We start from the raw sequence: 17594 nt of genomic DNA, 5'->3' as shown, positions 1-17594 counted from the left end.
ATTTTCATTCGTCAAGAAAATTCAGTCCATCTTTTCTTTATGCAGTCTGCATAATAAATCTTTTTACCCTCCAAACATTTTAACACTGAAGATGACTTATCAAACTCCATGTACCCTGCCTAGAGATTTTTATATGCAAAGTCACAATGACAAATCATTAGAAGTGACAGAATATTTAGAATTACACAATCAATATTAATTTTTTCTACTTCCCATTTCATTTTTTGTGACCATTTGTCACTTCAAACTGTGTTTAAGTCTACCTGCTAGTCAATTAATTTCTTTAAGATTTTATACAGGAATATTTCTCCAGGCCTATAACTGGAAATAATTCCTGCTTACCTAACACTAAAATTAAAATTCAAGAATACTCATAATTTAAAAGAAGACAATCAAGAACATTTCTTAGTTCAAGACAGGGCTTACCTCCTGATCTTGTGCAGTATCACTAAACACAATTTCATTTTTTCTGATTTTTTTCTCATTCTGAATATCATCATCATCTTGTACCCAGGTTCTTTTTTGGCTATTGCAGGTTTCTTCCATTTTATTTTCAGAGGGTGAAGTCTCTTTTTGGTATGTCTCAGTCAAAGCCTTTTCCTCAGTATCTATGCTGATAGAGTCTGAGGAATTAATCTCACCAGGATATATAGGGAGATTTTCCTCATTTATATATTGAGATGGACTTAAGTTCAGTTTAGCTCTAACAATTCCAATGCCTGAATCCTTATTGGAAACCGGCTGAGTTTCTAAGTGATTTAAATCAGTTGTGTCTGCTGGAACCTGCTTCAGATCATCAATACCAGTGACACTACAATTTCTTTTGTTTGGCAATCTGGGCAAAAATATTCCCAAAGAACATCTCCTCATTTTATCTTTTACAGTTGTCATTAATGGTACAGAGGTGGCTTCAGCTCCATTATGTGGAATGTTATTTTCTTCATCTTTATCATCTTTAGCACTGCTAGACACTGTGTTAACATTATGTGCTTCTGTAGCTTGCACTATACTCATATCACGGTGTGCCTTATTTACTAATTCAAGCAACTGTTCTGGAGAAGGTGGTAAATGAACTGGTTGGAAATCTAAAAATTCTTCAGTTTTTCCATTTAAGTTATTCAGATTTGGTTTGACACTACTACAAGTTGCAACACTGGATGCAATCACAGGATCTGACGCTTCTCGAGGATTGATAAGAGTTTGAATAACTTGCTTAGTCAAGGCTGAGTTATTGTGGAAATCTATAGCTGTATTACATTTAGCTGTTTGAATATTTTTCTTTGGTTCTTTTTTATAGGCCATAGTAAACTGTTTCCCATTATAGAGCATTGTGGAATTGTTTTCACATGTGGGTTCAGAGGAATTTCCTCCAACAATATTTAAATTATTTCCAGCTTTAGACAATATTGCTTCATCTTTATTGACACTATTCTGTCCTTGTTGAGGTAATGGAGGTAGTTGGGTTAACAGATGATGCTGAGAAACATCATCAACAAAGGTCTTCTTTAAACTGTGTTCTGCCTTATCAACAGAGGGCTCCACTTGATCCCTTGGAAGCTTAAAAGACACTGGCTTTGAGTTAAGTTTAGCCATCTTCCCTGAATCTTCACCATATACTAAAGTTTCATTTGATATTAGACTTGGGGGCTCCTTAATTAGACCTTGATCTTTTAGCACTTTTGGGGCACAATGTAACTGTCCTTGGGTATTGGTTTGAACGACTTTTTCCTTCTCTAACAAGCAAGGAACAGAATGAGACAGTCCCTCAGATTTCAAATCATCATCACTGGCTGAATTGTTTGCATAAGGAAGATCATTTTGCACTGGGCAATGACTGGCTTTTAAATCTTCATCTTTATCATGTAAGGACAAGACATTCTTTTCCAAATTACCAAAAAAGGAAGTAACATTAGGTAAACAGGAATAATTATCACCACATCCACAAATAGCAGTTGCAGGACTACCTGTAAAATCCACATTTCTTCTATCTGTACTATTTAACTGACAGCTTTCAATTTTGGCTTTTTCCAATGTATAGGCCTGGCCTACAACTTTCATGACTTCTTCCTCCACAGAAGTGCTATGGAATTTGACATCTGTCTCACCTTGACCCCCAGACAATGTATTAGTAGGAACAAAGGGTATCACATTATGCTTTTGCTCACTGTGAAGAACGATTTTGTTTTCTACAGCCAGTGCTTGTTTTTTAGTGACTTCTTGAATAGAATTACCATCTTGTGGAAAAGAAACACCCAAGGTTTTTCTTTTTGCTATTCCAAATGCAGGGCACTCTTGAAGTATTTTCTCTGTGGCTTGACAATCAATGAGAACAGTGTGTGACTTAGTAACTTCCAGATCACTGTGATTATCTACAAACATAACAGTTTTGTCTGTAGTCCTAGTGGTTATTTTATCTGGTGAGAGAGGTTTATATTCTAAGGCAGTCGTGTGACTTCTGGTGATCTCCATGTCATCCTGTCCACAGGTATACAAAACCGTATTAGAAGTTCCTTCCAAAGGCACCAAATGGGAGTCCTCTCTATCTTCCAGGACACTTTTGTTATTTATTTCCACTGTACAACACTGGAGGACATCCATATCATTTTTATCATTCTTTGAAAATGCAATGGTCGTGTCATTTTTGAGTCTAAGGCTTTTCCTTCTCTGATTTTTGCCTGACAGAGGTTCATTCAGCAATATAGGCTTTTGTACATTTCTGTCATTTTTCCAAATGGTTGATTTAGACACTTCCGTGTTATCAGCTATAAATGCTTCAGCTTTCTCTAAAGGACCATGATTAGACCATTTCCCTGGTAGTGTCAGCTGGCTGACTTTTGCGACTGAATGATCCCTTTTGACATTTTGCTGGAAAAAAACACTCTCTTCAGTAGAAGTAGGGGAAACTTTTGATTTTTCTAGGCTTTTTCTTTTGGATAGTTCAAAGTCAGGTCTATCTGGAAGCACAGTTCTCTCCTTTGTTTGGCAGTCAATGAAAACAGTATGGGACTTTGTCATTTCTAGTTCATCATGATTATCTACAAACACTACAGTTTTGTCCACAGGCCTAGTAGTTGTTTTATCTGGTGAGACAGTTTTACATTCTATTGCAGTTGTGTGACTTCTGGTGACCTCCATGTCATCTTGCCCACATGCATACAAAACAGTGTTAGAATTTCCTGCCAAAGGCACCAAATGGGAATCATGTTCATCTAGTAAAGGTCTATGATTTATTTCCACTGTACAACTCTTGGTGATATCCATATCATTCTCATTTCCCTCTGAAAATACAACAGTCTTATCAACTTTTAGCCTGCCAAGACTTTTTCTTCCACAAATTTTGACGTCTTGTTTTTCATTCAGAATTCCAGATTTCTGTACATTTTTGTCTTCCAACACATCCATGATACCATTAGAAATAAACACTCCCATTTTTTCTATAGGACTTTCATTACATTTTTTAACTTTTACAGCTTTCTGTCTGTTTACTGTTGATAACTGGCTATTAGTGTTTTCTAAATTAGTCTTACTTAGTTCTAGTACTTCAGAAGGACCAAATCCAGTAATGACAGTGTGACTGTTGGTTAGATCCATATCTTCTTCCTTCTCTGAACAAATAACTTTCTTGTCAGAACAGTCAGGAATGGGATTACCTAAACATTTCCTTAGTGGCTCAGGCAGTTTAGAATTCTGGCCTAGTACAGATTTTACTGTTTGACTGTTAACAACATTATGATTTCTCATGGCAGGCCATCCTCTTGATGAAAATAATGGCTTTGAAGTAGGAAACAAAGCTTGCTCACATGAAATTGTATTTCTGTTATTTCCCAGTGGTACCTGTTTGTCAAGATCTTCACGAGAGTATACTATATTATGTTTTGTTGCTACGTCCTGGTTAGTATCAGGTGACTGAGGAGAATCTTTATCAAGAAAGGGTGAAATCTTCAAAACTTGACTTTTTTCTTTGTCCCAGGTATTAGCTGGGATGTTCTTAGATATTATGTTTTGTTGTTGGGATAGGTCAATATGATCTTTCGTCATTTTTTCCCATTCATCTGAAAGGCTTTTGCTGTGAGAGTGAGATTTACTGGTATTTTCAGATGTCAGATCATAAGATGGAAGAGGAAACTGACTTCCTAAATTAACTGTGTGACTTTTAGTCAAATCCATATCTTCATCCATGAAGATTTCAGTCCTTTTGTCAGTCAATGAAACAAATAAAGGATTTTCCGGGCTCTGCTGTAATCTTTCCTTAGATACAAGAGGAACGGAGTGACAATTTACATTTATGTCCCAATTCTCTGACACAATTATGTGATTTTGGATCATCATTTCTTTTTCAGATACTGGTGCAGTTGCTTTCTGTACATTTGTCTGAACTTGTTTAAAAATTTGATTATCGATTTTAACTGTGTGACTCTTGGTAATGTCCATGCTATCTTCTCCTGAATAAACAGTTTTCTCTCCGAGAAGAGAGCTGCCATCTGGATTGGGATACATTTTAGAATAATTATTGTCATGCTTTACCAAATTTTTCTCCTCTCTCATACTTGAGTGACACTTGGTCAGTTCCATGACATCATTACAACTAGAATAGAAAAATGTCTTATCATCTTGCATAACTGGACCAGAATATTTAGATTCTGGGATCGTGGCCAATGGTCTGATATTCTGGTTGGTAGCCTGTGTGCCTGTTTGAATTTCTGTCCCTGTAATATGACTTCTGATCATATGTATGTTACCTTCAGGGTTTAAGGAAAGGTCTTGAAAAGCATCATTCGGTTTATCCTTAAAGACTGTCTTCTGTTCTAGTGCTTTAGTTTCATAACAGGTTGAAACATCCATCATGACATCCTGAGTTTGATTTTCTATTTCAGGCAGATTATCTGCTGAAGGTAACTTCTGTACAGTGTGGCTAATTGTCAAGTCCATGAAGTCATTGCCATAAACTGTAATATCATCACCTTTAAATTCCCTTAAGCTGGCCTCACTGGATGTGGGAACAAAAGTCTGAATATTGGTTGTATGACACTGGGTAAAATTCATTCCATCATCTTGTTCTCTAAAGAGTCTAGTCATATTCCTGGTATTTTCATCTACACCAAGAGATACATGCATTTGATGTACAGAAGTGGTCTTATTTGCTTCTTTGGAATGAATAGGCATCTCAGAATTTTCTTTATCAGGTCCTGTAAAAGGAAAAGCATTTGATTTTCCTATTTTCAATCTTTTTATGAAGTCATTAAAATTTATCTTCTTTTCTGAAGAAGTGTTTTGATCTACGGAAAAATTTAATTCTTTCTTCATTCTTGAATCTTCAGTGTGGAGTTTTAAGTTAGCCAGAAACGATGTAGTATCTATCTTGGTGGACTTTTCACTTTTGGTACAATCTAAAAGGCCTTTGGTGATCATCACAGTATGACTTGCTGTCAGGTCCATCTGGTTTTCATCTGAAAAGATGACTGTTTGGTCATTTGCATGTTTCCTTTCATGGCTGTATTCTGTCATTGAAATCTACAGCAAAAGCAAAATGTAAGGGATCAAATAAAGTGCAAACTTCTAAAAGGGTATTTTATAACATGTGCTATATAGAAAGATTATATAGGCAATCCTAAATGATGGTTTCATGATACATTGGTTTGTGTGAATCAATGGTGTGGTGAGTAGCATGTAATTTATTATTAAAATGTTTTTCTAAAGTCTATGAATACTTGCAGTTTTTGAAGGTTAATTATAATTAACCATTAACTAAAAAATGAAAAGACTGACAATACCAAATGTAACTGAAATGAAAATTATATTAGATAGGTCATTCTCATTCTAAGTAAAAAAAAAAATTAGAAGGAATAAGCGCATGATGGCTAAATTATAGTACACTCTAAGTTCTTGGGGGTTGAGTTTTCTTTGAATGCAGTGGTTTTACTTGTAAAGACATGGTCTAACACTGCTACTCAAAGTATGGTCTGTGGACCAGTGCATTACTGTCACCTGGGAGAGATGTATAGAAGTTCAGGACCTATCCCAGATCTAGGGGATAAGAATCTATATTTTAACCAAATTCTTAGATTATTCATATGTCTCATAAAGTTTGAGAATTTCTGATATAATTAACATATTTCTGTATTATTTAAACTGGAAGTGATTTAACTATACTTAGTTAATTGGGAGATAGTGAAGGACAGGGAAGCCTGGTGTGCTGCAGTTCATGGGGTCGCAAAGTGTTGGACACGATGTAGCGACTGAACAACAAGTTAACTGGAAAGGTAGGTAGCTTTTCCAGTCTATGTTGGTTCATTCTGGTAAGTAATTTCTAAATCATGTCATTAACACTAAATTTTTTGTGTTTTAAACTATCAAACAAAATTAAAATATGAAGGCATTTGAATGAACTCATACCTCTCTCTGGGGCATCTGGGTCTGAATGGGAGCACAAAGCAATGTGTTCATTCCTATTGAGTAAAAAGAAAAACTATAGTCATGACAAATGTATATATCACAAAGAGCCTGATTTTTCTATTCATAGGAGTTTCATTAGTTACAAGTATTTACTAAGTTTTTTCGGTTACTAAGTCTTTTGTAAAGACTTAGGTATTAAATTTTACTGAGACTTTCAAATTGTCCCACTTTAGAAACAGACAGATCAGTGATTACTGTATTCTCTGCATACTGAAATTTTAGAATGTGGTAGAAATTTTTAAAGGTTGGATTCTAAAGATGGAAAGTATGGATTAATTTTTTTCCTCCTTCAAGTCTCCATTTTTATTTTCTGGATAGTAGAAGTTACACACTAAAGAGTACCAACTGCTAAGACTGAAATGTTAGGGTAACATTTTTATTTAAAAAAATGTATTTATTTGGCTACACTGGGTCTTAGTTATGGCACACATGATCTTCGTTGCAGCATGTGGGACCTGATTTCCTGACTAGAGATGAAACATAGGCCTCCTGCATTGCAAACATGGAGTCTTAGCCCCTGGAGCACCAAGGAAGTCCCTGTTAGGGTAAGATTTTGAGCATCTTTTATTCTATGCTAAGGAATCTAGATGTTCCCAGATGAGATGTGCACTTTATAAAAATAATTCAAGAGAAGAAAATAGATTCAAGAGAAGATGAACCAATGAGGAAGCTAGAAAATAGATTCAAGAGAAGATGAACCAATGAGGAAGCTCCTCTAATAGTTCAGATGTAGCACTGTAGAGAGTTGAACTTGTGTTAGGGCAACAGACAGTAAGAACAGAAATAAGAGATTAGATTTAAGACACTTTAGAACTGAAATATAAAGTTTTGGGGACAAACTGGACTTTGGAAACAAGGAAGTGACTGAAGATGCTATAATAAAACAAGAAATGTATCTAAAAATACTTAGGTTTAAGACAAATCTTTAGAATATTTTCAATAGTTATGGCAACCCTGACTGAATATAATGAAGTGATGATGGGCTTTTTATTAAAGCCTTATTTACATATCAAGCTTGCATTCTTGTCATTTATTTAACAAATATTGATTCAGAACATATATATGCCCCAAAACTCAACTATATGCCAAAGCACAAAAAAACAAGACAAAGTTTCTGGACTCAAAGAATTTCTAGATTAATAAAAGAGCCAAAAATAAATACCTAAAATACAATATGATAAATTCTACAATAGACTGAAAAATAAAAAGGGTATTTTGAGAGCACACATCAGAGTAACTAACTGCTTGGTTTTGATAGAGAAGGCTCAATTTAAGCCAGGACCACTTAATGTATGGTGTCAGTCTGTGAACTGCTTAATATCAATTAATTTAATATAAGGAGCTTGCAGCCACTGTAAAATTCGTTAGTAAAGCTTTACTAAGAAAAAAAAAGTCACTAACTAAACAGTAGCTTACTACCATAGTGCAAGTTCCTTTCTTATTATGGACTATAACAGTTGTGGACTGGCTACTTTGAATGGCACTTAAGTTAAGCTAAGGGAAAACCTAAGTTAAGTGAAAGATGAGAAGACTGTTAGACAAACTGGATTAGGAAGATCTCTTTAGGTAAAGGAAACAGCATTTACAAATGGACACAGTCAGAAAAAAGACCATATGGGAAAATGCAAGTAGTTATTCATGGGCCAGAGCAAAATATGCCTGTAAAGGGCCTGAGATAAAGTTGGAGAAAAAGACAAGTGAAATTATAAAAGGCTTTCTAAGTTTATGCTAAGGAGTATGGGTTTTATCCTGTAAGCAAAATAGTGTCTTTTGAACAATTTTAGGATGGAGAGTAATACAATAAGATTTCAAAATACATAGAATGAATTAGAAGGATAAGAACCTAAATACAATAGTCCAAAAAAGAATTCAAGTGAGGATTTGAATTCAAATACTGGCAGAAGGTACAGAGAATAAGTAACAGATAGGCAAGATATTTCAAAGACAGAACTGAAAGAGAATAGGGCCAAAAGGATATATGGAAAGAAGGAAAAGTTTAAAAACGACTCAATTCCTGACTTGAGTGAGTGACTGTGAATGGGAGTTCAACATAGAAATGAGGAATAGCAGGTTTGAGAGAAATATTAGTAAGTTTGTTAAATTTTAAAGAGCTTGTGTAAAGATCAACACTTTCTCTATATTTTTTGTTCACGGTACTCTTAAATATTACTTTTTAAGGAATCTAGATGAAGAGAAAAACACATGATAATAAGAAAAGTATTCTGATCATACTCACCAGTTATCTCACAGTAATTATCTTCTGGATTCTTATTCCTAAAAATTAATAAGTAATTAAAAAATCTATACTCCAGACAATTACCAAGAATTCCAACAGTTGAAAGAGGAGGGAAGGTGAAATGTTTTCACAGGATAACTGGCAGAAAACTCCAAAGATATCTTTTATTTATTTATTTATTTTTTATTTCAACTCTTTTTTTTTTTTTCTAATTTTATTTTATTTTTAAACTTTACATAATTGTATTAGTTTTGCCAAATATCAAAATGAATCCGCCACAGGTATACATGTGTTCCCCATCCTGAACCCTCCTCCCTCCTCCCTCCCCATACCATCCCTCTGGGCTAGTGCACTGGGACGACCCAAAGATATCTTTTAAAAAAGACTCATCTAGTAAGAATCCCAGGGACAGGGGAACCTGGTGGGCTGCCGTCTATGGGGTCGCACAGAGTCAGACATGACTGAAGTGACTTAGCAGCAGCATCTAATAAGTGGGCTTGCCACACAGATCAGTGGTAAAGAATATGCCTGCCAATGCAGGAGACACCCCTGGAGAAGTGGGTTTGATCCCTGGGTCAGGAAGATCCCCTGAAGAAGGAAATTGCAACCCACTTCAGTATTCTTGCCTGAAAACACCTATGGACAGAGAAGCCTGGCAGGCTACAGTCCACAGGGACGCAAAGAATTGGACATGACTTAGCAACTGACCACATCTAATCTGGAAGAAAAAATTACAAGGCAATTAAAGGAACTTACCATTAAATTTTTTCAGAAATTTAAATATCAAGAACACTATAAAAATATGCTTAACATATGCTGCTTGCTTTTTCTTTTCTTTTTTTTTCTTAAATTTTTTTGGCTGTGCCTTGTGGCTTGCAGGATCTTAGCTCCTCAACAAAGGATTGAACTCATGCCCCCTGCAGTGGTTAGGAAGCACAGGGTCCTAACCATTGAACATCAGGGAATTCCCTAATTTTTGGGAAAAGAATGATCTTTAAAGCAGCTCATTTTCTAGGAAAAAAAGGTAAGTAAAATGAAACAACCCAAATGTCCATCAATGGGGAGCTGACTAAACATTGGTGCTAACATACAGCATATTATAATAGACTGAGGTAGATCTATATGTAACAACATGGGAAGTGCTACAAGACATTAAGTGATCCCATTTTTGTCTTTTTTTTAAAGCTAAAGATTAACATGTAGTTAGATATATATACATATATATACACACACACACACATATACGCTGCTGCTAAGTCGATTCAGTCGTGTCCAACTCTGTGCGACCCAAATAGACGGCAGCCCACCAGGCTCCCCCGTCCCTGGGATTCTTCAGGCAAGAACACTGGAGTGGGTTGCCAATGCCTTCTCCAATGCATGAAAGTGAAAAAATAAAGTGAAGTCGCTCAGTCGTGTCCGACTCTTCTCGACCCCATGGACTGCAGCCTACCAGGCTCCTCCGTCCATGGGATTTTCCAGGCAAGAGTACTGGAGTGGGTTGCCATTGCCTTCTCCATATATATATATACATATACATACATACATATATATATATATATATATATATATAAAATTTCTCCAAGGACATCCAAAATTATCAATAGTGTTTATCTGTGAGAAGCCTGAGTAATATGACCTAGAGATTCTTCTGTATAAGTATATACAGAGAATCTTTTCCTTCCAGCTCAGCTCTAGTCAATTACATGGAAAAACTGATATTTATTTAACCAACCTCTTAGTGATAGACCTTTAGAATCTTTTGCATCTTACATGAAATCTCTGTGCCAAAGAGCAAGTGAAGTTAAAATCTGGAATGACATTGGCAATTGTCTTCTACAGTATATGCTCAGATGCTCAGTCATGTCTGACTCTTTGTGACTCCATGGACTGTAGCCCAACAGGGATTCTACAGGCAAGAATACTGAAGTGGGGTACCACTTCATCCTCCAGAGGATCTTCCCAACCCAGGGATCAAACTCAAGTCTCTTGTGTCTCCTGCACTGGCAAGCAGATTCTTTACCAGTAGTGCCACCTGGGAAGCCCTCTATAATATTTACCTACTACCAATGAGTGACTTTTTATCTAGATTCTTAATTGATTAGATAAACATTATATCTCAATATAGCCTAAGTTATATTTCTTTTATGAGGAAGATAAGCATCTTTCCATCTGTTCAAGCTCTATGATTATTTAATTTTTGAATTAATATTATAATAAAAACATTTAATGAAAAAAATCTGAAGACCTGGTATTTATTGTTTTCCACTAGCGAACGTATTTTAAAGATTTACATATGAAAGTAGAATGTTTCATCCCTCTTAAGAGGATAAGCTATATTTAACAGCCATAGCAGCATATTATTATGCAAATAATGTGTTTTAAGAATTAATCCTAAGTATTACACAAAAGGGAATTAAAATAAAAAACAAAAAGAATATTAACTTTAAAAACACTTAAATAATAGGAATAAACAACATTTAAAGTATAATTTGCATCACACTTTTCTTACTTACTGTATAAACAGGACATTTTCTCCTGCTTCTGTTTCTATAAATAGAGAAAGGGTTATTAAAGTTTTTCAAAAATACAGTAATAAAGTATTAGAAAAATTACATAAGGATGTTAACAACAATAAAAAATACTAATGCCGCACATTACCTTCTGCCCCTCACAGCTCAAGTTACACTTTTTAAGCAATAAGATAGATATTAAGTTATACCAGTTATCTGGTTAGATAACCACAGCATAATCATATAGAAAACAGATTTAGTAGGGGTTACAGAACAAATTTACCTGAAATTTCTGACTTTTTCACTATTTTCATATGAGACTCTGTCTGGAATACTCTAGAAAAGAAAATAAAGATTACTGAAAATCTGCAAGCTTTTTTTTTTTTTTTTGACTGAACTGCATGGCTTGTGGGATCTCAGTTCGCCCACCAGGGGTTGAAGTCAGGCCACAGAAGTGACAGCCTGGAATCCTAATCCCTAGGCAACCAGGGAACTCCCCCAAATCTTCAAGTTTTAATTAGAACACTATGATGTTTTGAGATAAGTAAGATAAAGCTTTCTGATTGATTTATAAAACTTCATAGAACCTCAGTAGTAAAACCAAGTAAGAATACCACATAACAAAATCTATAGGCCAATCTCATATATGAATATTAGTGCAGAAAACCCAAAATATTAGCAAACTAATGCTTCTGCTGCTAAGTCGCTTCAGTCGTGCCTGACTCTGTGCGACCCCATAGACGGCAGCCCACCAGGGTGCCCTGTCCCTGGGATTCTCCAGGCAAGAACACTGGAGTGGGTTGCCATTTCCTTCTCCAATGCATGAAAGTAAAAAGTGAAAGTGAAGTCGCTCAGTCGTTTCTGACTCTTCGAGACCCCATGGACTGCAGCCCACCAGGCTCCTCCGTCCATGGGATTTTCCAGGCAAGAGTACTGGAGTGGGGTGCCACTGCCTTCTCCGAAACTAACGCTAGCAAAGTTATTTTATGATTAAATTGGATTTATCCCAGGAATGCAGAGATAACACAACATCCAAAAATTTATTTTATCATATTAAAGATTAAACTACTAAAAACTCAGTTATTTTAATAATTGCTCTAAAAGCATTTACAAAACCCATTCTTGTTTAAAAACAAAACAAAACCCCCAACATTGTGAATCAACTATATTCCAATAAAAATTTAAAAATAAAACCAAAAATCTGCAACAATGAAGTTAAATTTACCCAATAATACAGAGAGAATAGGCGTACTGATTTTAACAAATGTAAACAGGTTGAAGTACCCTATTAAAAATGGCTATTGACTAAATTTTTAAAAATTTTAAACTCAATCTACAACCTGCAAGTTACAAATTAAAAATATTTAAAAAAATATTTTAACAAACAACAGAAAAGTGAAGATAACTATGAAGTAATTAAACACATTATGTTTCATAGCAAAAAAGAATTAGAACTAAACAAGGTTGCTATTATATACTAAGAGGAAAGTTATCAATGAAAACTAACAATGAATAACCCAGTTTACATGTAAAAAGTCAGAGAAAAAAAAAATGAAAGAAATACAAACAAGAAAATGCCGAAATATATTTAGATGCCTCAAGATCCAAATTTTTATTTTTACTGAAGTATAGTTGATTTATAACGCTGTGTTAGTTTCAAGTGCACAGCAAAGTGGATCATATATATATATATATGTGTATATATATATATCTACTTTTTTAAAATATAATGTATATATATATCTACTTCTTTTTTTTAAGATTCTTTTCCCATATAGGCCATTATAGAGTACTGAGTAGAGTTCCTTGTGCTATATAGCATGTTATTATTAGTTATCTATTTTATATATAAGATCCAAATTTTGGAACACCACACATTAAGTAGGCAAATAGTAAGTTGTAAATGTATAAAACATATTTACTAAAGCATATTTAGCAAACATATGGAGATACTTAACTGAAATGGCAAAATAGTTCTTTCCTCCATTTTCCTGTAAATTTATCTTAATTATGTTATCCCTTGCTCTCTCATTTTTTTTCAACCTATACAGTATCTATGATATAGGGAAAGCTTTCAAAGGTACAATCTGTTGCAAATATTTATGAACCAAGAAAGACACATGCTTTAATAACAAAGAGTTCAATCACACAAAAACTTTAAAATATTTTCTTTAATATTGTCTAGGTAGATGAGGAAATGAAAAATAAAACGTTTCAAAATGAGACGAAAAAAAGCACAAATGAGCAAAATATAGAAAAAATAGTAATGACAAATAAAATCCAAATTAAAATAACTAAGATAATAAAATCAATCAAATCAGCTAAAATTAAGTGTTAAAATATACCCTGAGGAAAAACAGGTACATTACTAAAGTTACTAAAACCAGTAACAAAAATGTAATGACTATGTAACTGCTCCTTCTTTTAAACCTGGGAATTCTACTTTGAGGAATATAATCCCAACGAAGTAACTCAAAAGAAAAAAGGTTAATTTACATAAAAATATCTAACACAGTACAAATGCTTAACAGAAAACTTGAAATAGTAATTTGTACATTAATATTCAGCACTAGTGGTAAAGAACCCCCCTGCCAATTCAGGAGATGTTAAAAGATGAGGGTTCGATCTCTGAGTCAGGAAGATACCCTGGAGAAGGGCATAGCAACCCACTCCAGTATTCTTGACTGAAGAATCCTATGGACAGGGGAGCCTGGTGAGCTATAGTCCATAGGGTTGCAAAAAGCTGGACACAACTGAAGTGACTTAGCACGCAATTAAGTAAAATTATCCATGTCCGATCTCTCCTCAGAGAACTAAGATTTTGCAAGCCAACAAAACAACAACAACAGCAGCAGCAACAACATGTGAAGGAAAAGTCAGTCTGAAACAAAGTGGAGAAAGTGAGTTATTAAATCAAACCTAGGCCACAGTTCGGAGAAGGCAATGGCACCCTACTCCAGTACTCTTGCCTGGAAAATCCCATGGATGGAGGAGCCTGGTGGGCTGCAGTCCATGGGGTCGCTAAGAGTCGGACATGACTGAGCGACTTCACTTTGACTTTTCATTTTCATGCATTGGAGAAGGAAATGGCAACCCACTCCAGTGTTCTTGCCTGGAGAATCCCAGGGACAGGGGAGCCTGGTGGGCTGCTGTCTATGTGGTCGCACAGTCGGACAAGACTGAAGCGACTTAGCAGCAGCAGCAGCAGCAGGCCACAGTTATTCAGGGAGTATACAGAGAGTACAAATAGAATCTTTTAAGACATTCAATAATAGGTGTGTATATATTTACTGTGGAGGTAGATTCATTAGGTTTCATAGCCTGGTGCCTTTAAACATTCTGAATTATAACTAATAGTTCAGATTCATAACTAATAGTTCAGATTCCATGATCAGCAAGCCATATTTACAGTATAATTTATTTTCTTAGGTAGAATGCCTTTGAGGAATGTATTGATGTACTCATATAAGGGTTCTGATTCATTTGTTTCTCATGATATATTTAGTAGTGAAGTGAAGAAATGGTTAGTCACTCACTCGTGTCTGACTCTTTGCAATCCCATGGACTGTAGCCTGCCAGGCTTCTCTATTCACAGAATTCTCTAGGCAAGAATACTGGAGTGGGTAGCCATTCCCTTCTCCAGGGGATATTCCTGACCCAGGGATTGAACCCAGGTCTCCTGTAATGCAGGCAGATTCTTTACCATCTGAGCCACCAAGGAAGCCCATATTTAGTAGTAGCATTCTTATTTACAAACAAATCTCTAGTGAATCTCTTTAATACAAGCCCATTTCTAAAAGATCCACCCAGTTTGGTACAGGGGAAAAAAAATAGTAGTCTGCAAAACCAAGTTCAGGATTTAGGAAGATAGTGGCAACTTCACCAAGGAATATACCACCAAGGGAAGCCTACTGGCAGGCAATAGCTAGCCTTCCCCGGTAATACCAAATCTTATGTCTCTCCCACCCCCCACCCTTGGAATTCAATACATATAAAACATTGACAACTCATGTTTATCCATAAAGGCATTAATTGACTTACAGATAAAAGATAAACAGAAAAGAGCAATAAAACAATTACAATTACTGTGAGTCAACAACAACAAATTTATATTTCAGAAGACACCTACTGTTTGGAACTACTCAGTTAACAGAAAGATGTCACACAGTGTCTGCTAAGAGGGAACTCCCTACTTCACCCCTTACCAACATCTACTTACTCTTCCTCTAAGGAAAAGAAGAAAACATTTTCCCAGCAGCCCTACAACTGAAATCCTGGGCATCCTAGTGCAAAATCATGTTTTATGTGGCAACTGCAGAACTGAATTTCTTTAATCTGTCTGATCCTAAAGGTTTATTAAGGTAAAGAATTTGGAGGAGACAGAGGAACAAATGAGGAATGGGAAATAATGGAGATTAAAGCCCAAGACTTGCCTAGAAGATTTCTGGACATGAAAACAATCAAGTCTCATCCAAAACTGTTCAAATCCAAGGTTAAATTGATCTAGGAACTCATCTCACTATAGGCCAAGTCAAAGCAGTCTAAGTTATACAGAAAATAAAATTTGAAGGTGGTGATATTAAATAGACAGTCTGTCTTTACAATAGCTAAAAAGAAAGCCTATTTATAGAAAAACAGCTACCCTGGAATACCACCACATCCCCTCCTCCTCCACAGAAATGTCTTGAAAATAACTGGTTCAGGAACACCCAACATATTCAATGATGAGGAAAAAGCATACAATCCAGAAAGACACCAAAGATTAAAAGAAAGCAAAGCATAATATACTTTATTAACATAAAAAAAATACTGAGAAAAATGTCCCAAAGATGATGAAAACTGTATGCACAGTTTGCTATGGATTTAAAAAGCATAACAAAGCAATCATCTCTCTGAAAGGCAGAAATGCAAGAACTCAAGGAAAAGATAAGAAGACAGAAAATGACACACAAATAGATGAAATTAATGAAAGAAGCAGAAGAAAAAATATAATCATCAACAGAAAGAAGGTGAAACTGGAAGAGTCAGAGTGAGTAAGTACTTTGGAAAATATGATAAAGAACAGAAAAATTTAACTAAACAAAGTAAAAGAAAATAAAAGGAATTAAGAGAGACTATAACACAGAAAAGCAAAGATTATAAACATTGTATTTATAAAGTATTGAGTCCCTAGTGAAAAGGCAAAAAGATATGACACTGAAAGATGAACTCCCCAGGTTGACAGGTGCCCAATATGCTACTGGAGAAGAATGGAGAAATCACTCCAGAAAGAAAGAAGACATGGAGCCAAAGCGAAAACAATGCCCAGTTGTGGATATGACTGGTGATGGACGTAAAGTCTGATGCTATAAAGAACAATATTGCATAGGAACCTGGAATGTTAGGTCCATGAATCAAGGTAAATTGGAAGTGGTCAAACAGGAGATGGCAAGTGTGAACATCAACGTTTTAGGAATCAGTGAACTAAAATTCACTGGAAGGGGTGAGTTTAATTCAGATGACCATTATATCTACTACTGTGGGCAAGAATCCCTTAGAAGAAATGGAGTAGCCATCATAGTTAACAAGAGTCCAAAATGTGGTACTTGGGTGCAATCTCAAAAATGATAGAGTCATCTCTGTTTGAAGGCAAACCATTCAATATCACAGTAATCCAAGTCTATGCCCTAACCACTAATGCCGAAGAAGCTGAATTTGAACAGTTCTACGATGACCTACAAGACCTTCTAGAACTAACACCTAAAAAAGATGTCCTTTTCATCATAGGGGACTGGAATGCAAAAGTAGGAAGTCAAGAGATACTTGGAGTAATAAGAAAGTTTGGGCTTGGAATACAAAATGAATCAGGGCAAAGGCTAACAGAGTTTTGCCAAGAGAATGCACTGGTCATAGCAAACACCCTCTTCCAACAACACAAGAAAAGACTCTACACATGGACATCACCAGATGGTCAATACCAAAATCAGATCGATTACATTCTTTGTGGCAGAAAATGGAGAAGCTCCATAGAGTCAAAAAAATAAGACCGGGAGCTGACTGTGGCTCAGATCATGAACTCCTTGCAAAATTCAGACTTAAACTGAAGAAAGTAGGGAAAACCACTAGGCTATTCAGGTATGACCTAAATCAAATCCTTTATGATTATACAGTGGAAGTGACAAACAGATTCAAGGAATTAGATTTGATAGAGCACCTGAAGAACTATGGAAGGAAGTTCGTGACATTGTATAGGAGGCGGTGATCAAGACCATCCCCAAGAAAAAGAAATGCAAAAAGGCAAAATGTTTGACTGAGGAGGCCTTACAAATAGCTGAGAAAAGAAGAGAAGCGAACGGCAAAAGAGAAAAGGAAAGATATATCCATCTGAATGCAGAGTTTCAAAGAATAGCAAAGAG

General features: G+C 35.6%; 1 protein-coding gene across 1 annotated transcript in view; it reads right to left on the bottom strand.

Moving 5' to 3' along the window:
* Window positions 1-17594, bottom strand: part of KNL1 (kinetochore scaffold 1) — a 64819-nt gene that overhangs the window by 28938 nt on the left and 18287 nt on the right. The window contains 5 exon segments of the mRNA XM_027553545.1: window positions 427-5511; window positions 6394-6446; window positions 8690-8727; window positions 11203-11236; window positions 11483-11535. Coding sequence (XP_027409346.1) covers window positions 427-5511; window positions 6394-6446; window positions 8690-8727; window positions 11203-11236; window positions 11483-11535 — 5263 coding nt within the window.

The sequence above is a fragment of the Bos indicus x Bos taurus genome, chromosome 10 (genome assembly GCF_003369695.1).
Source record: "Bos indicus x Bos taurus breed Angus x Brahman F1 hybrid chromosome 10, Bos_hybrid_MaternalHap_v2.0, whole genome shotgun sequence".
NCBI lineage: Eukaryota > Metazoa > Chordata > Mammalia > Artiodactyla > Bovidae > Bos > Bos indicus x Bos taurus.
The sequence above is the reverse complement of the archived record's forward strand: the minus strand, read 5'-3'. Positions and strand labels throughout refer to the sequence as shown.